Raw genomic sequence first — 25,208 nt, forward strand, 5'->3', positions numbered from 1 at the left:
AATTCGGTCATGAATGATTCATTATCCATTTCAACCCCATTCTCCTGCCTTCTCCTCATACCCTTTGATGACCTGACTAATTAAGAACCTATGAAACCTCCGCTTTAAATATACCCAATGACTTGGCGTCCACAGCCTTCAATTCCACAAATTCACCACCCTCTGGCTAAAGAAATTCCTCCTCATCTGAGTTCTAAAGGAAAGCCCTCTGGTCCTCGACTTGTCCACTATTGGAAACAATCCTCTCAACATTCACTCTATCTAGGTCTTTCAATATTCAATAGGTCTCAATGAGATCCAACCCATCGTTCTTCTAAACTCCAGGGAGTATAGGCCCAGAAGCATCAAACACTCCCCATATGTTCCTCTGCATTCACAGAATCATTTTCATGAGCCTCCTCTGCACCCTCTCCAATGTTAGCATATCCTTTCTTAGATGAGGAGCCTAAAGCTGCTCACAGTACGCCAAGTGCTGTCTGACCAATGCCTTATAAACCCTACATCCTTGCTCTTATATGTTAGTCTTCTCGAAATGAATGCTAACATTGCATTTTCCTTCCTTATCACTGACTCAACCTTTAAGTTAACCAATAGGGAATCCTGCACAAGGTCTCCCAAGTCTCTTTGCACCTCTGATTTTTGAATTTTCTCCCCGTTTAGAAAATAGTCTACACTTTTAGTCCTTCTGCCAAAGTGCATAACCATGCACTTCCCTGCACTATATTCCATCTGCCACTTCTTTGCCCATTCTCCTAATCAGTCTAAGTCCTTCTACACATTTCCTCAAGTCTCCTCAACACTACATGCCCCTCCACCTATCTTCATATCTTGCGCATACTTGGCCACAAAACCATCAATTCAGCCATCCAGATCTTTGACATATAACGTGAAAAGAAGCTGGCCCTTGTGGAACACCACTAGTCACTGGCAGCCAACCAGAAAAGGCCCCCTTTATTCCCAGCCTTTGCTTCCTGCCAATCTTCTATCCATGCCAGTAGTTTTCCTGTAATACCATGGGCTCTTATCTTATTTAGTAGCCTCATGTGTCGCACCTTATCAAAGGCCTTCTGAAAATCCAAGTAAACAACATCCACTGACTCTCCTTTGTCTATCTTGCCTGTTATTTCCTCAAAGAACTCTGATAGATTTGTCAGTCAGGATTTCTTCTCAAGGAAACCCTGCTGATTTTGGCCTGTTTTATCATGCACCTCCAAGTATCATAGACACACAGAAAACCTACAGTACAATACAGGTCCTTCGGCCCACAATGCTGTGCCAAACATGTACTTACTTAGAAATTACCTAAAGTTACCCATTGTCCTCTATTTTTCGAAGCTCCATGTACCTATCCAGGACTCTCTTAAAAGACCCTATTGTATCTGCCTCCACCACCACTGCTGGCAGCCCATTCCACACACTCACCACTATCTGCGTAAAAAAACTTACCCCTGACATCTCCTCTGTACCCACTTCCAAGCACCTTAAAACTGTGCCCTCTCGTGCTGGCCGTTTCAGCCCTGGGAAAAAGCCTCTGACGATCCACACAATCAATACCTCTCATCATCTTGTACATCTTTATCAGGTCACCTCTCATCCTCCGCTGCTCCAAGGAGAAAAGGCCGAGTTCACTCAACCTATTCTCATAAGGCATGCTCTTATCCTGAAACCTCATCCTCAATAATGAACTCCAACATCTTCCAAACCACTGAGGTCAAGTGAACTGGCTTATAATTTCCTTTCTTCTGCCCCCCTCCTTCTTAAAGAGTGGTGTGACATGAGTGATATGCACTAACTCTTGTTGAAGGGTACAGTTTGGCTGTGGTTGAGTAGCTTTCCTGGTACTTATTTTCTCAGCATATGGAATCCTGCCAGAACTATGTAAACTTGAATGATATAAGATGGGTAAATTGTTTTATTGTCGTCACATGTACCAAGGTACTATGAAAAACTTTGTTTTGCATGTTATTCATGCAGATCATATCATCACATCAGATAAGTTCAGCTGATTTTCCGTTGGTAGAAATAGCATTACTGATTATAGAATGATGAACATAACGAGTAATGAGAAGCATAAACATGAGGAATTCTGCAGACGAAGGGTCTCGGCCCGAAACGTTGACTGTACCTCTTCCTAGAGATGCTGCCTAGCCTGCTGCGTTCACCAGCAACTTTGATGTGTGTTGGTTGAGTAATGAGAAGAGTTACTTGGCTTATCTTATTCATACAGGCCTAGTTAGAATAATTCCACCTTCCAGCTTTCAGTCTACAAGCCTTTATACGAATTTAAGTAAATGTGACAAGGGTTTTTACCTCTTTTAAAGAAAAATTCATTCTCAATATTCCCCTTAGTACTCTTGCCAAGGTTAAGCCTCTTGTATTTTATACCTGGGTACATGGATGACACGAGCTGTTTGCCTGATCAATCACTTTATCTAATCCTTTGCCTGAGTTCAATAGATATGCACTCTGTTTCTAGAGATACACTTAGTGGCTACTGTATTAGCTACACCTTTCTAGTACTAGGTAGTATCTCACCATTCTCTGTAAACTCTGGAGACTGTTGTGTGTAAAATTCCCAGGACGACAGCAGTTTCTGAGATGCGCAAACCACCCCATCTGGCACCCACAATCATTCCACAGTGAAAGTCACTTAGATCACATTTCTTTCCCATTCTGATGTTTGGTCTGAACAACAACTGAACCTTTTGACCATGTCTGCATGCTTTTATGCATTGAGTTGCTGCATATGATTGGCTGATTAGACATTTGCAGTAACATACTGGTGTACCTAATAAAGTGCCCTACTGATGTCCTTTAATGCCCTACCATTTATATATTTTTTTAATTTCCTTGTCATGTTTGCTATTCACAAAACGATCTGGTTGCTTGCTGGATTAAGTTCCATTTGCTGTATTTGTTGACTCTGTTGAGGAGAATAGTTTATGCTTCCGTTTAGATCTTTTGTGAATTTAAATTTGTTGATTAAATCTCCCTTCAGCCTCCCTGTTTTACAAAGACAACTGTCATATTCTGGGCAGTTTATCCACTTTATTTAAAATCCTTCAATTCTGACAATTCTCTTAGATGAAAATCAAAAGATGGCAAATGCAGGAAATCTGAAACATCCTCAAATGAAATGTTCTTTAACATTCTTTATGCAATGTGCTGACCAGAACTATATATAGTACTTCAGCTACTGGCCCAAATGGTACTTTCTGCAGTTCTAGTGTGATCTCCTTGCTCTTGTACAGCTTTCCCCCGCTATCCGAAAGTAGAGCGTTCCTATGAAACCTTTCGTAAGCCGAAATGGTGTAAAGCGAAGGAGCAATTACCATTAATTTATATGGGAAAATTTTTTTTGCGTTCCCAGACCCAAAATATAACCTACCAAATCATACCAAATAGCACATAAAACCTAAAATAACACTAACATATAGTAAAAGCAGGAATGATATGATAAATACACAGCCTATATAAAGTGGAAATAATGTATGTACAGTGTAGTTCCACTTACCAGAATCGGGAAGGTTTAGCCAAAACCGATTTTGTAGAAAAAAATTGGCATGTACACGCATGTGCACACACCTGCCCGTGCAAGGCTTCACGGTCATGGTAGTCTTTCTCAGGGTAAGCACAAGTTTAAAGTGGGCGCCTTTTTTCATAAAAGCGAAAATCCTCTTCGGATTTCTTTCAGTTAGCGAAAACAGGTACTAATGTAGGTCTCTCGTAAAAGTAAAGTGGCATAAAGCGAACTTTCGTAAAGCAGGGGACACCTGTGTCTCATGCCAAGGGATGTAAAGGACAGGATATATCTGCTTTGTTAATCACCTCATCTAACTGCTGCATTCAGAGATCTGCAAATAATGCACTCTGTTCCTCTGCATGTTTTAATGTCCTGTTGTGGCGATGCACTTTCTGGCACACACGAACCGGCTCACAACAGCGCGTGCAGGCAGAGGGCCGGCCCCAAAAAGGGCGCCAGGCCATCTTCACCAGCAGGGGGAAAATCCCGTGCGCAGAAAGGGTCTGGGAATATGCATTCCCCACAGCAATCCCGCCCAGGGAGGGCGGGAACGGGAAGGCTTTAAAGCAGGCCGCAGAGTTTGAATAAATCTCTTTCATCGCAACTCTAACTCACCGACTCTGTGTGGTTATTCTAGCGCTGTGTGTAGCACACCGCTACAATTGGTGACCCCGACGGCCCAAACGATATTTGGACCAGAGATGACCGACGCTGCATCTGTTCACGCAGTTTCGTTAAAACTGCCAAGCTTTTGGACGCTGCGACTCCAATTATGGTTCGAACAAGCAGAAGCACAATTCCACATTCGGCAGATAACCTCGGAGTCCACTCGCTACTACTACGTGCTGAGCTCACTCGACCAGGAGACTGCTGCACAAGTTGAGGAGTTTATACAGTTGCCCCCAGAGGACGGCAAATACATAGCATTCAAAGCCCTGCTCACAAGGACTTTCGGACTCTCACGGCGCGAACGAGCACGCCGCTTAATGCACCTGGATGGTTTGGGAGACGGGCCGCCGTCAGCATTAATGAACGAGATGCTGGCCCTGGCTGAAGGACACAAACCCTGCCTCATGTTTGAGCAGGCATTCCCAGAGCAACTGCCCGAGGACATATGCCTGCTGCTGTCCAACGCAGATTTCAGCAACCCCCGGGAGGTGGCGGCCCGAGCAGATGTGCTGTGGAATGCCAGGAAAGAGAGAGGGGCATCCGTCGCACAGATCACCAAGCCGCGAGCCCAACGAACAATGGTGTTTCTACCACCAGCGGTGGGGCACAGAGGCCCGCCGCTGCAGACCACCCTGCAAATTCCCGGGAAACGCCAGGGCCAGCCGCCGCTGATGGCTACAGCGGCTGGCCATCAGGACAGCCTCCTGTACGTCTGGGACAAGCAGTCGGGACGCCGCTTTTTGGTCGACACCGGAGCAGAGATCAGCGTCTTACCTCCAACGAGTTACGACACCCGCAACAGAGAACCGGGACCCACCCTGAGGGCCGCTAATGGCAGCACAATACGAACCTACGGCACCCGCACAGTGCGGCTACAGTTCAGCTCCAGCCGGTTCACGTGGGACTTCACACTGGCCGCCGTGGCCCAACCACTGCTGGGGACAGATTTTCTACGAGCCCACAGCCTGCTGGTCGACCTGCAAGGGAAGCGATTAGTCCACGCCAAGACTTTTCAAACGTCCTCCCTGGGTGAAGCACAGTTGCCAGCCCCACACCTGGACTCCATCACGCTGTCCGACGATGAATTCACCGGGGTCCTGGCGGATTTCCCATCAGTACTGAAACCGCAGTTCACTGCAGCCATGCCCAGACACGGAGTACAGCACCACATCCCGACCCAGGGACCACCCCTCCACGCCCGTGCTCGAAGGCTTCCCCCGGACAAGCTCTGACTGGCGAAGGAGGAGTTCAAGAAGATGGAGGAATTAGGGATCATACGACAGTCCGACAGCCCATGGGCCTCCCCGCTTCACATGGTGCCCAAGGCAACGGGGGGCTGGAGACCATGCGGTGACTACCGCAGACTGAACGAGGCTACAACGCCAGACCGCTACCCTGTGCCGCACATTCAAGACTTCACAGCAAACCTACACGGCGCAAGGATCTTTTCCAAGGTAGACCTCGTCCGCGGATACCATCAAATCCCTGTACATCCAGACGACATCCCCAAAACAGCACTTATCACCCCGTTCGGACTTTTCGAATTCCTCCGAATGCCGTTTGGTCTAAAGAATGCCGCACAGACTTTCCAGCGGCTAATGGACGCCGTGGGACGCGACCTGGACTTTGCATTCATCTATTTGGACGACATCCTCATAGCCAGCAGTAGTCGGCAGGAGCATCTGTCCCACCTCCGCCAGCTCTACTCCCGCCTGAGCGAATTCGGCCTTACAATCAATCCAGCCAAATGCCAGTTCGGACTCGACACCATCGACTTCCTGGGCCACAGGATTACTAAAGACGGGGCAACCCCGCTGCCCGCCAAGGTAGACGCGGTCCGCCACTTCCACTGACCCAACACAATCAAAGACTTGCAGGAATTCGTGGGTATGGTGAATTTTTACCACCGTTTCCTCCCCTCAGCAGCCCGAACCATGCGCCCCCTGTTCACCCTGATGTCGGGTAAGGGCAAGGACATTACCTGGGACGAAGAGGCCGCAACCGCTTTCGTTAAAACCAAAGAAGCCTTAGCAAACGCCGCGATGCTAGTGCACCCCAGAACGGACGTTCCTACTGCCCTCACGGTGGACGCATCCAACACAGCGGTCGGTGGAGTGCTGGAACAACTCATCGAGGGTCGCTGGCAACCCCTGGCGTTCTTCAGCAAACACCTACGACCACCCGAACTCAAATACAGTGCTTTCGACCGGGAGCTATTGGCACTATACCTGGCAATCCGGCATTTCAGGTACTTCTTAGAAGGTAGGCTCTTCATCGCGTTCACAGACCACAAACCGCTTACCTTTGCGTTCACTAAGGTGTCCGACCCCTGGTCGTCCCGCCAGCAGCGACATCTATCCTACATCTCCGAGTACACGACGGACATCCGGCATGTCTCTGGAAAGAACAACGTCGTGGCGGACGCACTTTCCAGACCTACCATACAGGCCCTGTCCCGGGGGGTGGACTATGCAGCGCTGGCAGAGGCACAGCAGGCAGACACTGAGATCCCCAGTTACAGGACTGCAGTCTCCGGTTTGCAGCTCCAAGACCTCCCCGTAGGCCCAGGTGAGAGGACCCTACTATGTGACGTAACTACCGGCCAACCCCGCCCCGTCGTCCCAGCAGCCTGGCGCTGGTGGGTTTTCAAGTCCATTCACAACTTAGCGCACCCCTCCATCAGGACAACCGTCCGGCTGGTCGCCAACAGGTTCGTGTGGCATGGACTTCGTAAGCAGGTCAGTGAATGGGCCAAAACGTGTATGCAGTGCCAAACGGCCAAGGTGCAGCAGCACACCAAGGCTCCACCGCAGCGGTTCGAACCCACCCGCCGGAGGTTCGACCACATCCATGTGAATATCATGGGGCCGCTGCCAGTGTCGCGAGGAGCGCGGTATCTCCTAACTATGATAGACCGGTTCACCAGATGGCCAGAGGCAGTCCCGCTCACCGACACCACCTCCGAATCCTGCGCCCGAGCACTGATCGCAACCTGGGTAGCACGCTTTGGGGTACTGGCCCACATTACCTCCGACGGGCGCCCAGTTCACCTCCAGCCTGTGGTCGGCTATGGCCAGCCTTTTAGGAACACAGCTACACCACACAACTGCCTACCACCCACAGTCGAACGGACTAGTGGAGCGCTTCCACCGTCACCTGAAATCGGCTCTCATGGCCCGCCTGGAGGGGCCTAACTGGGTGGACGAGCTTCCCTGGGTCCTGCTCGGAATCCGCACGGCGCCCAAAGAGGATCCGCACCCCTGGTCGTCCCAGGAGAGTTCATACCAGCCCCAAGGGGGCAAGATGAAGAACCCACAGCAGTCCTGGACAGACTACGGGAGAGGCTCGGTAACCTGGCCCCCATACCCACTTCACAGCACGGACAGAGCCCGACCTGTGTACCCAAAGACCTGCAGAACTGTAAGTTTCTTTTTGTACGACGGGGCGGACACCGGGTACCGCTACAGTGGCCCTATGAGGGACCGTTTAAGGTGATCAGGAACAACGGGTCCACGTTCGTGCTGTACATTGGGGGGAGAGAGGAGGTATTCACAGTGGACCGACTCAAACCGGCCCATGTGGACTTGGCGCAACCGGTCCAGGCTCAGGCACCGCGGCGCAGGGGCAGACCTCCCAAACAGAGGCCGATCCAGACTGTGGACATTGGGGGAGGTATCGCCGGTTCTGGGGGGGGTTATGTGATGACCCACTTTCTGGCACACACGAACCGGCTCACAACAGCGCACGCAGGCAGAGGGCCGGCCCCAAAAAGGGCGCCAGGCCATCTTCACCAGCAGGGGGAAAATCCCGCGCGCAGAAAGGGTCTGGGAATATGCATTCCCCACAGCAATCCCGCCCAGGGAGGGCGGGAACGGGAAGGCTTTAAAGCAGGCCGCGAAGTTTGAATAAATCTCTTTCATCGCAACTCTAACTCACCGACTCCGTGTGGTTATTCTAGCGCTGTGTGTAGCACACCGCTACACTGTCACTTATTTTTCTATTTCCTTGCCGCATTCATTCTCCACAAAACCAGGTTACAATTTTTTGGATTGAGTATATTTGCCCATCTGAATTGTCCATTGATAGTTCTGCACTCAATGTTTTGGGCTGAGACCCTTTATCAGAACTGGCAAGGAAGCGGGGAGAAGCAGGCTTGAGTTCTTATGATTTGCAGTCAACAATCTTCTTGCTCAAATTCACCCAATAAACCAATTTAAAAGCCATTTAAACAGAGGAGTCATGACCAAATGACTGAGTCTGAGTCTGGCTCTGTGACTCAGAAGGGAAGGGGAGAGAAGAGATGAGCTCTGGTGATAGGGGATTCATTATCTACGGAAACAGAAAGGAGGTTCTGTGGACAAGAGTACGATTCTCACCTCCTGGGTGCCATGGTCCGGGATGTCTCAGATCGGCTCCTCAACATTCTTAAGTGGAAGGGTGAGAGGTTGTGATCCAAGTAGGTACCAATGACATGGGTAGGATGAGTGACAAGGTTCTGCAAAGGAGGTTCAGGGAATAAGGTGCTAAGTTGAAGGATAGTACCTCCTGAGTTGTGATCTCAGGATTGCTACCTGTTCAATGTGCTGGTGAGGCTAGAAATGGGAAGATCGTACCGTTTAACATGTAGCTAAGGAGTTCGTGCAGAAGAGAAGGTGTCAGATTTTGGGGCTTTCTTCCAGAGAAGGTGGGACCAGTACCAATATTCCCTCTAATTTCTAATGACCAGGGTGTGCAAAAATCTGGTGCTGTGCAATTTTTTTGCCCAGTGACAACATGTGCGGACTGAATAATTTCTTCAATAAAAAAATATAAATAAGCCAGTTGTAAAACCTGCAGACAAATCATCGCAAACTCCACATTGTCAACACCGTCCGCATCAGAAACCGGAAAAGGAAATGTGATTGTGTACGATCTTGAAGTATACTTAACATGCCAACAAGGTAGTGAGTGACAGACTTTTGTGTGCAGTTTAAATTCCTTTACGCCCTAGTAGCAAAAGCACATCTTAGAGGGAACATTGACCGGTGCAGAAAAAACAGTTTGTACCTGAACCACTGGAGGGGGACGAATATCGTAGTGAGAAGATTTGCTAGTACTGCACTGGGTGGTGGGCGGGGGGTGGGATTTAAATTAGAATTGCAGGGGGATGGGAGCCAGAGTGCCAGAACAGATAGTGGAGAGATTGTGGAGACAGATGTCATTAAGACCTCAGACAAAGTCAGGAATCAAAAGATTGAGCATGGTGTGACTAGTATCCTGAACTGCATGTATTTCAATGCAAGAAAATAGTAGGAAAGCCAGATTAGCTTAGGGCACGGATCAATATTCTGGGGTTCCATTGTTTTAGACGTGACAGAGCAGGAGGAATTAAAGGGGAAGGGGTAGTGTTACTAATTAGTGAAAATGTCATGGCAGTGCTCAGTCAGGACAGACTGGAGAACTCAACCAGTGAGGCTTTATGTGTGAAACTGAAGAATAAGAAAGGTATGGCCACTTTAGTAGGGCTATATTACAGACCACCCAACAGTCCCAGGGATTTAGCGGAGCAAATTTGTAGAGAGATCTCAGACTGTTGCAAGAAACATAAGGTTGTTATTTTAACTCTCCACATATTGACTGGAACTCCCATGCTGTCAAAGGACTAGATGGGATAGAGTTTGTCAAATGTCTTCAAGACCTGTACAAGAGGGAAAGGTCACTCCTGAACTGGAGGGAAGCCAATTTCTTGGTTGTGAGGTTTGCTGATGCTACTCAGGAAAATTTAAACTAGTTTTGCAGGGGGTTGGGAACTGGAGACCCACATCAGCAAGGGAAGGATTGGACCAGAAGGTAGATGTCAGGGAAAGTATTGAAAGGCAAAATTGAAATAACAGATATGATGGGTCGGATGGTTTGAAGTGTGTATATTTTAATGCTTGGAGTATTATGGGTAAGGGTGATGAACTTGAATATGGATTAGTACATAGAACTATACTGTCGTAGCCATTACTGAAACTTGATTGAGTGAGAGATAGGAATGGGTGATTAACAGGTTTTCAAAGTTTTAGAAAGGATAGAGGAGGAGGAGGAGGAAAAAGAGGGGTGGAGTTGCATTACTAATCAGGGACAGTATCACAGTTGCACTGAGAGGAGACATAATGGAGGGTTCAGACACTGAGTCCAGTTGGGTGGAACTCTGGAATAGGAAGAGTGCAATCATACTGATGGGTTTGTACTACAGACTCCCTAATAACCACCAGGGGGAACATTGAGGAACAGATATGTAATTAGATTAAGGAAATGTGTCCAAATAATCGGGTTGTTGGCATGGGGAATTTCAACTTCACTAATATAAACTCGGACCACCTTAGCGTAAGGGGTTTAGATGGGACTGAATTTGTTAAATGTATCCAGGAAGGTAAATCAATATGTGAACAGTCCAACAAGAGGATTGGATCTGGTTTTGGATAATGAGCCTGGCCAGTTGACTGACCTTTCAGAGGGTGAACAATTAGGGAACAGTGACCACAACTCCTTAATTTTCAGGATAGCTATAGATAAGGATAAGTATGGTCCTAGTGGAAAAGTTTTAAATTGGAGTAGGGCAAATTACAAGGGCATTAGGCAAGAACTAAGAAGCGTTAAATAGGAACACCTTTTCCCTGGCAAGTCTGCATCAGACATGTGATGGGCGTTTAAAGATCAATTGCACAGAGTATAGGAAGGATATGTTCCTGTTAGAAGGAAGGACGTGGATGGAAAGATAAGAGACGTTTAGATCTCCAGAGAGGTGATGAATTTAATCAAGAAGAAAAAGGAAAAGTGCGTAAAACTGAGGAAGTCTGGATCAAACAAAACACATGAAGAGTATAAAGATGCCCGGAAAGAACTAAAGAAGGGAATTAGGAAAGCCAGGATGGACCATGAAAAGTCCTTGGCAAGTAGGATTAAGATGACTCCCAAGGCATTCTATACATATGTCAAGAGTAAAAGGATAACTAGGGAGGGGGTGGGACCACGGATAAAGGGGAGAATATTTGCTTGGATGCAGAGAATGCAAGTGAGGTACTTAATGAGTACTTTGCTTTAGTATTTACCAAGGAAAATATGGAGGACCAGGAGATCAGTGCTGAGTGTATAAATATGTTAGGGTGTTTAGAGGTCAAGTGTTGGGCCTCCTAATGAGTGTTATGGTGGACATCCCCAGAGCCTGATGGGATTTACCTCATGTTATTGAAGGAGGCAAGAGACAAGATTGCTGGACCCTTGACCAGCATCTTTGTGTCCTCTCTAGCCACAAGTGAGTTCCTGGGGAACCGGTATATGGCTAATATTGTACCTTTATTTGAGAAGTGAACAAGGGAAAATCCTGGGAGCTATAGACCAGTGAGTCTCATGTCAGTTGTAGGGAAATTGCTGGAGAAAATTTTTAGGGATATGATATATGAGCATTTGGAAACCCATGGCTAATTAGGGAGAGCTTGCATGGCTTTATGCATGGTAGGTCATGCCTTACCAACTTGATTAAATTTTTTGACAGGATAACCTAACGAGAGAGATTGAGGGTAGGGCAGTGGATGTTGTCTACATGGATTTTTAAGGCATTTGACAAAGTCCCTCATGGGAGGCTAATCCAGAAGATTGAGATGCATGGGATCCGCTGCAAATTGTCTGTTTGGATTCAGAACTGGCTTGTGCATAGAAGACAGTAGTGGTTGAAGAGACTTATTCAATCTGGTAATCTGTGATTAGTGGAGTTCCACAGGGATCTGTGCTGGGACCTCTGCTCTTTGTAGTGTATTTAAATGTCCTGGGTGAAAATGTAGATGGGTGAGTTTATAACTTTGCAGATGATACCAAGATTGGCGGAGTTGTGTAGAGTATAGATGACTGGCAAAGAATACAGCGCTATATAGATCATTTGCAGATATGGGCTGAGAAATGGCAGATGGAGTTTGACCCAGATAAATGTGAGGTGTTGCAGCTCGGTAGGGCAAATGCAAGGAGGCAGTACACTGTTAAGGGCACGATCCTTAATAGTGTTGCTGAGCAGAGAGATCTTGGGATCCAAGTTCATAATTCCTTGAAAGTGGCTACACAGGTCAATAAAGTAGTTAAGAAGGTTTATGGAATGCTTTGAGTTCAAAAGTCAGGAGGTTATAAACTCCTGACTTTATAAAATTCTGATTAGGTCACATCTGGAGAATAGCATATAGGTCTGGTCACCCCACTATAGGAAGGATGTTGAGCTTTGGAGAGGGTGCAGAAGAGGTTGACCAGGATGCTGCCTGGTTTGGAGGGCACGTGCTATCATGAGAGACTGGATAAACTTGGGTTTTCTCTGAAGCGTCAGAGGCTGAAGAGAAATCTGTTTGAGATTTACAAGATTATGACAGGCATAGATAGCGTGGCTAAAAGGGCTGAAATGTCTAATACCAGAGGGAATGCATTGAAGGTGAGAGGCAGTAGGTTCAAGGGAGATGTGAGGGATAAATTTTTTACTCAGAGTCATGGATGCCTGGAATGCGCTGCCTGGTATGGTGGTAGAGGCAAATACATTAGAGGCTTTTAAGAGATGTTTGGATAGGCACATGGATGTAAGGAAGATGGAGGGATTAGTGTTTTTGCTTTTTAGCTGGTTTGGCACAACATTGTGAGCTGAATGGCTTGTTCCTATGCTGAACTCTTCTATGTTTTATGTTCTGTTCAGGAAAGTTTCCTTGATCAGTAGATAAGAAGTCCAAACGAGTGAATATGCAATACTTATCTGATATTAGGGAATGAGACAGGGCAGGTGTTTGTGTAGGGGAACACTTTGCATCCAATGATTACAATGTCATTAGTTTCAAAGTAATTATGGTAAAGATTAGGTCTGGTCTGTGGGTTGATATTCTAAATTAGAGAAAGGCCAATTTTGATGGTATTAGAAATAATATGGCAAGCATGGACTGGGACAAGCTGTTTTCTAACAAAGGTATAGTGAGAGGCCTTCAAAAGTGAAATTTTGAGAGTGCAAATCTTGTATGTGTCTATCAGAACAAAAGGTAAAAGTAACAAGTTTAGGGAACCTTGGTTTTCAAGAGATATTGAGGCCCTGGTTAAGAAGGAAAAAAAAAGGTGCATAGCAGGTAGGAACAAGTTAGGTACTATGGAATACCTCATTTGTTCCTATCTGCCTATACCTGTTTTTTTCCTTCCGGAAGAAGAACACGACCAAGGGTGACATCCTCCAGATGGTTTATGAAACTACTTATTTCACTTCTTTTATGTTTTTTTCTTTGAAATATGGTTCTGCTACTGTTGGAGTCTGTTGTCTGCATTTTGGTGGTGTGTTTTCAGGCCGATTCAGCAATCTGGCGCTTTGCTGTCTCTGAAAGTATTTGGTGAGGTTTTAGTCACAGGAAGCCTGGACGAAATGGGATCTTCCCAAGTGCAAGATCACTTAGACAGAGCATTGGAGACTGGAGCCCTTCCACATTTCTTTCCTCCTGCGGTCCATGTATGACACTCTCCCTACACCATCTGCACAAATGGGGGCTGAGAGAGGACCCTAACTGCATGGTGTGTGGTCTGCGGGGTTCACTGGCACACATACTATCAGGATGCAAAACAGCTTGAACACAAGGACAGTATAGGTGGCGTCATGACAAGGTCCTGCTGTCCCTTGCTGACATAGTGGAGTGGGAGAGGTATGAAAAGAGACCAGCAAACAGGGCAGTCATTTTCATCAAGGTGAGGGCCACACCAGTCATATCAAAGAGGCCTAAATTCAATCTGCTGCAAACTGCCAAACCATGGGAGATGAGGGTCAAGCCACACTTGAACCAGACATCGTACTGTAGTCCACCAAAGACAAGGTAAGTACGAGGTAAGTGCAGAAATTGCAGGGGCCCCTGCTAAAGAGATAGTTAAATCATCCTTAGCGACAGGAGAGGAACCAGAGGACAGGAGTTGGGATGTTATGTTGAAGTTGTATAAGACGTTGTTGAGGCCTAATTTGGAGTATTGAGTGCAGTTTGGGTCACATACCTTCAGGAAAGATGTAAACAAGATTGAAAGAGTACAGAGAAAATTTACAAGGATGTTGCTGGGACTGGAGGACCTAAGTTAAAGAAAGATTGAATTGTTTAGAATTTTATTCCCTAGGGCACAGAAGACTGAGGGGAGATTTGATAGCTATACAAAATTGAGGGGTATAGATAGGGTAAATGCAGGCAGTCTTTTTCTACTGAGGTTGAATGGGACTACAACTGGAGGTCTTGGGTTAAGGACCTCTAGGTGAGAAGTTTAAGGGAAACATGAGAGGAAACCTCTTCACTCAGAGGGTCTTGAGAATATGGAATGAGCTGCCAGCACAAGTGGTCCATGAGAGCTCGATTTCGACACTTAAGAGAAGTTTGGATAGGTACATTGATGTTAGCGATATAGAAGGCTATGGTCCAGGTGCAAGTTAATGGGACTAGGCAGTTTAAATGGTTAGCACAGACTAGATGGGCAGAAAGACCTGTTTCTGTGCTGTACTTCTCTATGATACTAAATTTAAATCATAAATATATTTGGTGAAAAAAATGAACCATGCTGTGTTCAGTATGGAACTCCATTACAGAGGTATATCAGTGTCCTGAGTTTAATCCTGACCTCCAGTGTTGTGTGTGTGGTGTTTGCTGGTGCTCCCTATAACTCAGCAGTTTTTAGCCAGGGGCTTTGGTTTCTTCCCACGTTCAAAAATGTGTGGGTTGGTAGGTTAGTTAGCCACCAAATTGTCCTGAGTGTGCATAGATCGGTGGAGTGGTAAGACTGGAGGCAATGGGGGGAGAATAAAATGGGTTAAGGTAGGATCAGAATAAAAATATGTGCTCAGTTTTTCCCTCTGTCCCATGACCATCTATTAACCATAGTTTTCTGCCAATCTGATACATAGACCTGTGCAAAGAACTGAACTATGGTGCTTCTGGTAAATGGAAGATTGTCATGGGCTCAGGTGTAAAATAAGGCTGTTTGTTGGCCTTATTTGCCAGGATTAGAGTAGAATTCCAACTTCCAGCTTCCAGTCTGCAACCCTTGGTATGAATTTGAGTAAATGTGAATTTGAGTTGAGAATTAATTGTGGAGCAGATGGTCTTCTTCTGCACATCTGTTTTGTATATTTATAAGAACTGATGTTTTTGTGAAGAAACTCATGATGATTTTATTCCCCCATTTTATTCAAGATTTTCTCCTTTGCTGACTCCTGGGAGGGAAAAAAAAATTCCTCATCTCAGTTTCCGTTTTTCCTTGTGTAAGGGCAGATGGTGAATGTCATAATTCAGCACAACAGCTGATTCAACGTACACTCATCCAACAATGCACTTTTTAGTTGAGATTGCAGAATAATAATCAGGATTTCAGCTACTGATTCACTTTAACCCCCACTAGCACAAAAAGCATGAGATCAGCATAGTACCTATATCATATACAGTGCATAAAATAACATAATTAATACCTTTGCACCTGTTTTTACCTCACCCGAGGACAACTAATTCTGTTCAGAGGTTCAATTTTCGCACTGGTATATTGTTATTTTGAAAAATGAAATAGTCTACCCTTTATTGTCCAAAGAAGCTATGTTACCTGATGGTTTTTTTTTCTAATGCTAGTTGTTATCCCAATATCAATGTCCAGTTTCATTTAACTGATTCATAATCACAATCCATAGTGCCAATTACATTTACAGAATTTTTATTGCTAGATTGAAGGGACTTAATATGAAGTAAATTAATAGTTCTGTGAAGACCAATTTTGAAAAAAAAACCTGCAGAAGAAAAATTGCACTGCAGTATTGTAATGTATTGACTGAATATTGAGTGATGTACTGCCTACTCTTGTAATTAATGATTGAATTGCTTAACTCCATCCCTCACTGCACAAATTTGTATCCTTTTATCTGGGTTATATTTTTGAGTTGTACTTGTGAAATATGCTGCAGTGCATTAGCCTACTTAGAAGATGCTAATTTGGTTTAGCCAATGATTAAGCAATTTAACCCCATATGTTGCTGAGCCATGCAGACCACAAAAGCTTCACATTCCATAAGACCATAAGATATGGGAGCAGAATTAGGCCATTTAGCCCATCAAGTCTACACCATTCCATTATGTCTGATCTCGGATCCCACTCAACCCCATACACCTGCCTTCTTGCCATATCCTTTGGTGCTTTGCCTATCAGGAAATTATCAACTTCTGCCATAAATATATCCATGGACTTAGGCTCCACTGCATTCTGTGGCAGAGCATTCTACAAATTCACTACTCTCCGGCTAAAACAAAAAATCTCCTTCTAAAAGCTTCTAACAGGTCACCCCTCAATTTTGCCAAACGCTCCTCATATGTTAACCCCTACATTCCCAGAATCATCCTCGTGAACCTCCTCTGGACTCTCTCCAATGACTAAATATCCTTTCTGAGATATAGGGCCCAAAACTGTTGACAATACTCCAAGCACAGCTTGGCTAGTGTCTTATAAAGCCTCAGCATTAGCTCCTTACTTTTATTTCAAGGGGAATAGAACATAAATGCCAACATTGCATTTGCCTTCCTTACCACAGACTTAACCTGTGAATTAACCTTCTGGGAGTCTTGCACAAGGACTCCTAAGTCCCTCTGCACTTCTGATGTTTGAATTTTCTCCCCACTTAGATAACTTTTCTTCCTTTTACCAAAATGCACTATCATACTTCTCCCAACACTGTATTCCATCTGCCATGTTTTTGCCCATTCTTCCAACTTGTCTTAAGTCCTGCTGGAATTGCATTTCTTCATCAGCACTACCTACCCCTCCACCTATCTTCGTATCATCTGTAAGCTTTGCCACAAAGGCATCAATTCCATTATCCAAATCATTGACAAACAATGTGAAAAGTAGCATTCATTCTTCTGCAGCAGCAATAATTGCAGTAGCAGCAGTCGCAGTAGTAATTGCAGTGGTAGCAGTCGCAATAGTAGTAGTCAGAGTGGTAGCAGTAGTAGTAGTCGGAGTAGCAGCAGGTGCAGCAGTAATTGCAGTAGTAGCAATTGTATTAGCATCAGTCATTGCAGTAGTGGTTGCAGTAGTATCAGTCGCAATAATAGTAGCAGTTGCAGTAACAGCAGTAATTGCAATAGTAGCAGTCATAATAGTAGTTGCAGAAACAGTAACAGCAGTCGCAATAGTAATAGTTGCAGTAGTAATAGCAGAAGTCGCATAGTAGTTGCAATAGCAGCAGGTGCAGCAGCAATTGCAGTAGTAGTAGCAGTCGCAGTAGTATCAGTTGCCTTTGCAATAGTAGTAGTAGGAGTTGCAGTAGTCGCAATAGTAGTACTAGTAGTAATCACAATAGTAGTAGTAGTTGCAGTAGTAGTATCATCACCCTAGTCAAGTATGATCTAAGGGGTTGTCTATTGGTAGGTCCATAGGTGACTGTAGAGGCCGATCCGGGATCCACATATTCTGGTGCCATGTGGGCAAGAGTAAGTGATGGCTGTGGTTAGTGGTTAGGTCTTTTGGTTGTTCAAAAGAGGAATTAATAAAAATATTCAGCAGCAACAAGACTGCACTATATTTGTGGGGTGCTTCTTGTGTTTGATCACTTCCAAGCAGGGAACTGTTACTTTGGGTGAAAGAAGGGCATGTAGGAGCAAGGTGATATTCAGTCCTGATGACTTGACATACTGAGCAAGTCCAGTAAAAGCTTTGGAATAGGTATATGTAATACATTTGGAATCTACAGGCGGTAATAGAAAGGCATTTGTGGTTTGGTAGCCTGGGTCTTTTTCAACTGCTCAGCAGTGATGATTTGGGGTATCTGAAATATGAGATGGAAAGGAAATGTCCTCACATAGGGAACAAGCATCAGAGTGTGGATGGAAGAACCCTAATTTTGAATCTACCAATCAACTTGCAACCTATTTTCAATTATCAGTTAGATTGATATTTGCAAAGATTGAACATTAAGACAATAGACCATATGCCAAAGGAGCAGAAGTCAGCCTTTCGGCCCATTAATCTTTGCATGAATGATTTGACTATTTAATGAAAATAGAAAAGGTTATTTCTACAATGTTACAAATTTTTCTGGAAACACTCAGTAAGTTTCACAGCATCTGTAGAAAGAGAAGAGTCTGGTCCTCTTTCCTCGGAGATAGTCATAGAGCCATACAACTTGGAAACAGGCCTTTTGGCCCAACTAGTTCATTTCAACCAGAATTTCCACCTATGTACGATCAATTTGCTTGTGTTTGGCCAATATCTCACTAACCATTTCTCTATCTATGTACCTGTCTGACTTCCTTTAAAGATGCTGCTTGATTAGTTAAGCATTTCCAGCATTATCCATTTTATTTCAAATTTGTACTTTTATTGATTTTCAACTTTTGCTGTCAGTTTTCCATTTCACATTAAGTAGTTTAAAATATTGCGAGTGTCAGAAATCCAAAGTAAACCCAGGAGACAGTGGGTTAGTGGAGAAAACAGCTGAGTTAACATTTTGGTTGAATCTATTGCATGAGTCATTGATCAACCAGAATGATAGTTACTGTTGCAATTTTACTTCCACTCCAAATCAGGTGAACGAATTCAAGATAGATAGTGGTCAATTGCCTGTACTGTGCTGTACTGTTCTATGTTCGATATAATTGTGTTCACTGTAATGTTCAGAGCTTCAGTGTTCCATTGAGATAAATTTAAAATGTGGTGTATATTATGGTTAGGAACACAAGAGTACTCAACAGCTGAGCAGTGAATAGCTTTCGAGAATCTGGGATGTCCCAAAAACCTATCCAGCACCACACTTGCTACGATATGATCTTCAACACTGAACTGATTCCTCAACCCATGGATTCACTTTCAAAGACTCTACAACTGATGTTATCAGTACTATTTATTTACTTATTTGTTTATTGTTATTATTGTACTTGCAAAGATTGTCTTCTTTTACACATTGGTTGTCAGTCTTTGTGTGTAGTTTTTCTTTGATTCTATTGTATTTCTTTGTTCTACTATGAATGCCTGCAAGAAAATAAATCTCATGGTTGTATATGGTGACATGTACATACTTTGATAATACATTTACTTTGACCTTTGTTTTTTGGTCTAGAAAACAACTTCTGAATTCTCCCAGTATGACCTCCTGTATATCAGTGAGACCCAACATAGATTGGGAGACCGCTTCACCAAGCATCTATGCCCCATCTGCCAGAAAAAGTGGGATTGCTTGATGGCCACCCATTTCAATTCTAGTTCCCATTCCCATTCTGACGTGTCAGTCCAAGGCCTCCCTTACTGGCACAATGAGGCCACACTGAGGTTGGAGGAGCAACATCTTGTATTCCATCTGGGTAGCCTCCAACCTGATGGCATGAGCATTGATTTCTTGACATTCCAATAATTGCCCCTCCCCCACTCTCTTTCACCATTCCTCATTCCCATTTCCCTCTCTCACCTTATCTCCTTACCTGCCTATCACCTCCCTCTGGTGCTCCTCCCCATTCCCTTTTTTTGTCTTCTACCCTCTCCTGTCAGATTTCTTTAACTCTTTCACCAATCAACTTCCCAGTTCTTTTCTTCATCCCTTCCCACCCTCCCAGTTTCACCTATCACCTACCACCTTCCACCTTGTACTTCTTCCTCCCTTCCCCCCTTCCCCCTGCCTTTTTACTCTGACTTCTCATCTTTTTTTCCAGTCCTGATGAAGGGCCTTGGCTTGAAACGTCGACTGTTTACTCTTTTCTATTGATGCCATCTGACCTGCTGAGTTCCTCCAGCATTTTGTGTGTATTGCATCTGAATTCTACTTCAGTGCTGAGGTTGTAGCTTATTTATGCTAAAAAGCAGAATTGGGCTTTGCTATGACTTTTCCTTTACGTTTGAACAGCCATGTGAATTGGAAAAATGGGTACAGATAATTCTTTGTCTGCATATTTGGTATAGGACCTGGATTAGTGTCATTAGGCATAGATGACAGAAGTAGAGGTTAGTTGTACCTCTCAACTTTCTAAACTGTCATTCATTTAATGCAATAAAATTGGCTCAATATTGTCACCCATGTTCCTATCTTTATCGTTCTCAGGCATTGAATTTACCATCAAATCTTGTAATGGCACCTCAAGGAAACCTTGCTCCCCTTCGTGGCCTTGGCGAGCTCTCAGCAAGTACGCCCTTTGGTTTATTGGACAATGCACCTGTAGCTACTGGGGGACTACTGAAGAGTTCTCCTGCATTTGGGGTAATAAACTCTGGATTACATTGAAGGCTGATTTATTTCATATTTAAAATTATGGTGGTGGTTGTCCATCGTATCCATCGTTGTCCAACGATGACAGGAAACCTGTGCAGGAGAATTTTTAAAGTGGAAATACCGTTGCACTGGAGCAGTTCCATTCTCTCGATCTTGGAAGTCCGGGTCCAGTGGTACGAGTAGTCATCACAACTGGGGTCTTCCTTGGTTGCAGTGGGTGACCATGTCTACTTCTGTGCCTCGTAATACCCTTCGTTCTCCATAAAGCATTACAGAATAGCCTTCCTGGCCGTTGGATCTCACTGTAGATCTCATCCGCCCAGTCTGCCAGAGCTGACTTGGTGTATTAGGACAGGCATGTCCCTATCTCACTGTAGTATGGGGCTCTCCAGCTACCCTCACCTGGTTTAGCCCACCTGTCAAAGTGGTGTACTGGAGTGTGGCGGCTCTCACATGCAAAGAGCTACTTGGAGCCACAGGTGAGAGCTGAGTGTCCAGTGGGGATCAAAGGTGAGTGAGCTGCCCCAGAATGGACATGACAAGCACCCTCACCAGAGGTGCTACCCCTCCCTGGACACCCCATACACCCCATTTAGAATTATAAGGAGATAAAGTTCAAAGTAAATTTTATTATCAAAGTCACTATATACAATCCTGAAATTAATTTTCCAGTTGGCATACTCAGCAAATGTATAGAATAGTAAGTATAACAGGATCAGTGAAAGATCAACCAGAGCACAGAAGACAACAGACTGTGCAAATCCAAATATAAATAAATAGCAATAAATAATGAGAATATGAGATAGTGAGTTAAAGAGTTCTTAAAGTGATATAATTGGTTTTAGGAACATTTCAATGATGGGGGCAAATGGGTGTAGTTATATCCTTCTATTCAAGAGCCTGATGGTTGAGGAGTAGTAACTGTTCTTGAACTTGGTGGTGTGAGTCCTGAGGCTTGTTATGCGTAGCTATGTATGTTACTCATAGTATGGAACAAATGCAGCAGTTGACTGATCGAACATTTACTGAGCTGACCAGTGACTAGTAAAAGATATTACAAGTGTCTTGATTCATCCTCCGTCGGCCACCATCACCCAGGACATGCCTTGTTCTTGTTGCTACCATTAGAAAGGAGATGCAGAGGCCTGAGGTACACACTCAATGATTCAGGAGCAGCCTCTTTTCCTCTGCCATCTGATTTCTGAATGGACATTGAAACCATGAACACTACCTCACTACTTTTTTAATTTCTAGTTTTGCACTACTTATTTAATTTAACTATTTAATATATATACTTACTGTAGTTCATGTTTTTTCTATTATTGTGTATTGCATTGTATTGCTGCAGCAAAGACAAATTTCATGACCTATGCCAGTGATATTAAACTTGATTCTGATGGGGAAAAAAACTGCAGTGCATCTTCCCTGTAGTTAGTTCTAGTTTAAAGCAGTGGCTAATGAACAATAGTTGTGAAGTTGTATCTGAAAAACAAGTGGATACAGCAAATTGTAATCATTACCTTAGTTTTATTTTTAATTTCTGTAGTACATTGTTTCCCCTGTTAAATTTGCTTCCTTTCCCAAACCAATAACACATAATGATTTCTTGTTAGGATATAGTTCTCAGTTGCTTGTCACCCTCTAGTACCTCACATGGCCCTGAATCATAACTGTGTTCAGACAGGAAGAGTCAGCAGATGTTCACCAACAAGTGCCATCACAGTCTTTTTCATCACATCTGTATTTTCTACTAGAGATCAGGTGATATGACATTTAGTAAATCATAATTAGGTTTATTATCATTAACATATGTCTTGAAATTTGTTGTTTTGCAACAGCAGTACAGTGCAATAATTTTTTTTTAAAAATCTAAGTTACAATAAGAAATATAAAAACATAATTGAGTAGTGCAAAAGAGAGCAAAATAGTAAATGTTACTGATTTGTCACTTTGTTATAGCAGACTTTTTCAAACAGTCTTTATAATTGAATTGAATTGATTTTATTTCTTACATCCTTCACATACATGAGGAGTAAAAATCTTTACATTATGTCTCTGTCTAAACGTGCAATGTGCAATCATAATAATTTATAATAAATAGAACAGTCAGTGTAATATAGAGTACACTCAAATCAACGTGAGTTAATCAGTCTGATGGCCTGGTGGAAGAAGCTGTCCCGGAGCCTGTTGGTCCTAGCTTTTATGCTGCGGTACCGTTTCCCAGATGGTAGCAGCTGGAGTAGATTCTGGTTGGGGTGACTCGGGTCCCCAGTGATCCTACAGGCCTTTTTCACACACCTGTCCTTGTAAATGCCCTGAATCACGGGAATTTCACAACTACAGATGCGCTGGGCTATCCACACCACTCTCTGCAGAGTCCTGTGATTGAGGGAGGTACAGTCCCATACCAGTCAGGATGCTCTCAATTGTGCCCCTGTAGAAAGTTCTTAGGATTTGGGGGCCCATACCAAACTTCCTCAACCATCTGAGGTGAAAGAGGCGCTGCTGTGCTTTTCTCACCACACAGCCTGCGTGTATAGACCACGTGAGGTCCTCGGTGATGTTTATTCCGAGGAACTTGAAGCTGTTTACCCTCTCAACCCCAGATCCATTGATGTCAATAGGGGTTAGCCTGTCTCCATTCCTCCTGTAATCCACAACCAGCTCCTTTGTTTTTGTGACATTGAGAGAGAGGTTGCTTTCTTGACACCACTCTGTCAGAGAGATGACTTCTTCCCTGTAGGCTACCTCATTATTGTTTGAGATTAGGCCAATCAATGTAGTGTTGTCAGCAAATTTAGTTAGCAGATTAGAGCTGTGGGTGGTTACATAGTCATGGGTATACAGGGAGTAAAGGAGGGAACTCAGTACACAGCCCTGAGGAGCTCCTGTATTGAGAGTCAGAGGTGAGGGAGCCCACCCTTACAACCTGCTGGCGATCTAATGTCTTTCGCATTCACCTCTTTGTTTTTTTTTCATTATTGTTATAGGTTTTAAAGGGAATATTTAAAAAAAAATGTGTGGTAATGACCAGATAATCAGTTTTTAGTACTATTGATCAAAGTATAAATAAAGGCCTGAGTGCTGCGGAAATTCTGCCATGGTATCGTTTACATTGACTCAAGAGAGAGGGCTTCAAATTAACATCTCGTCCATCAGACCACATTTCACTCAACAGCTGGAATTTGTACACAAGTCCCTTGGGTCATATCTGAATTCAGATCCTTTGATTCAAAAGAGAGCTTGCTACCAGCTGAACAGCAACTAACATTTTACTACCATCAAATTTAGGCAAACTATTTCCATATTTATTTATTTATTTAGAGATAGGGGGAAGAACAGGCCCTTCTGGCCCAGTCAGTCCATGTGGCTCAACTTTTGGTCTCCCTCATCACCATTGTTCTTTTCCAAAAGGACATACAACTTTATTTAAACTGAGTTTCAAAGATTGTTTCTCTTTGAGGAGCATTGGACCAACTTCCAATCTGCCTTGAACATCCAATCATACCTGCCATGTGCAGAAGTACTATGTCATACTGAATGAAAATCCTAAATTTGCCCCAGAAGGTAGTGTCTGCTCTTAGTTTAGATTGTCCTGATAATCAACTTCAATTCCGGGTTATATAACTGCAACACCCTGGGAAAGGTTTCACTGCTAACGTAATGGTCTTTCTATAGAAGCAGTGTTTGGGTTACGCTTGGAGATAACGGGTGCTTTGGAATGTGAGCCGTCCAGTCAGGGTGGCTGACACCAGGGTGAGCTGGGTCTTTTTGTCAGCGGGGGATGAAAGGGAGAAGAGCCAGAGAGAAGAGGTCGTAGGACTCGACCTGGAGCGGCGCCATGATTCGACGAAGCCCAGGGAATCGAAGGAGGATTGGCGAAGGGCAAACTGTGAACTCCAACGTGCACATTACACTGTTTCATTAAAATGGGCCCTTTTCTTTTTTTTTGCTTTTCTTTACTAACCCTGTAGTCAAATTAAGAATTATAAAGCTAAATCGTTTGCTGCCTGTTATTTCATGGTACTTATTTATAACAGGGCAACAAATTACGCAGCATCCACATAAACGGGGTTTCAGGGTGGGATCGCACCTCAATCTCACACGTTTGGTAGGGCAAGAGATTGTCTTCCCTAGCCTTACGCAGCTAACGGAACCAGAGTGTTTCAATCGTGAGGGCTCGTCCAGGATGGATTTCGTTGGATGCTGTGTGATTGCCCTGAGCATTGATCCAGTGGGTTGTGTGTTTAAATCTGTGCTAAACTATTGTCCGGTAAAGTGATTACGGTATGTGGTTATGGATGCTGCCAGGGTTGAGTGGTGATGCGAATCCAGGGGGTTACTGGTAACAAATGCATGCATGTTGAGTGGGGTAGATATTCATGCTCCTAATGAATTGTTAATTTGACTTTTAAGTACTGTTAAAGCTGTAGGCAAAGTTACGATTGTGGGGCAGAGGTTTGATAAAATGGCAGGCAAAGACTTTGTTGTACAACCATAGTTCAGACTAGCACTGACGTAATGGCAGTGGGACTGCCTGGTGCTATTGGAGCCCCAGGAGAAGGGGGGAGCCATGGACTGTCGACACTTTCCGGGAGGAGGAGAGTGTAGGGGAGTAGGCTGAATCGCAAGTTGAGTCTCCTGTAGCTGGGGGGCAGAGACATCAAAGACAGGGTGCTCTCGTTTCTGCGGAGCGAGGAGAAGGAGTGGACTGATCTGGAATGTCTAATGAGTTCCCCCGGCAAGGAGTGAGAATTCTGAGTTGCTAAGGGGCCCTGATCTCCC

At 44.4% G+C, this 25,208-nt stretch overlaps 1 protein-coding gene across 7 annotated transcripts in view; it reads left to right on the forward strand.

The window, feature by feature from the left end:
- LOC134340740 (centrosomal protein of 164 kDa-like) overlaps positions 1–25,208 on the forward strand; it is a 315,206-nt gene that overhangs the window by 101,533 nt on the left and 188,465 nt on the right. For 6 of the 7 annotated variants that reach the window (XR_010016618.1, XM_063038209.1, XM_063038210.1 and 3 more), the window contains one exon: positions 20,256–20,411. The exons of the other annotated variant lie outside the window; for it this stretch is intronic. Coding sequence is in view for 5 of the 6 variants with exons in the window: in XM_063038209.1 (XP_062894279.1) it covers positions 20,256–20,411 (156 nt within the window). In the remaining variant the exon portion in view is untranslated. The remainder of the gene's footprint in view (positions 1–20,255; positions 20,412–25,208) is intronic. 7 annotated transcript variants of the gene reach the window in all.

The sequence above is a fragment of the Mobula hypostoma genome, chromosome X2, assembly GCF_963921235.1.
Source record: "Mobula hypostoma chromosome X2, sMobHyp1.1, whole genome shotgun sequence".
In the NCBI taxonomy this organism is placed as follows: Eukaryota; Metazoa; Chordata; class Chondrichthyes; order Myliobatiformes; family Myliobatidae; genus Mobula; species Mobula hypostoma.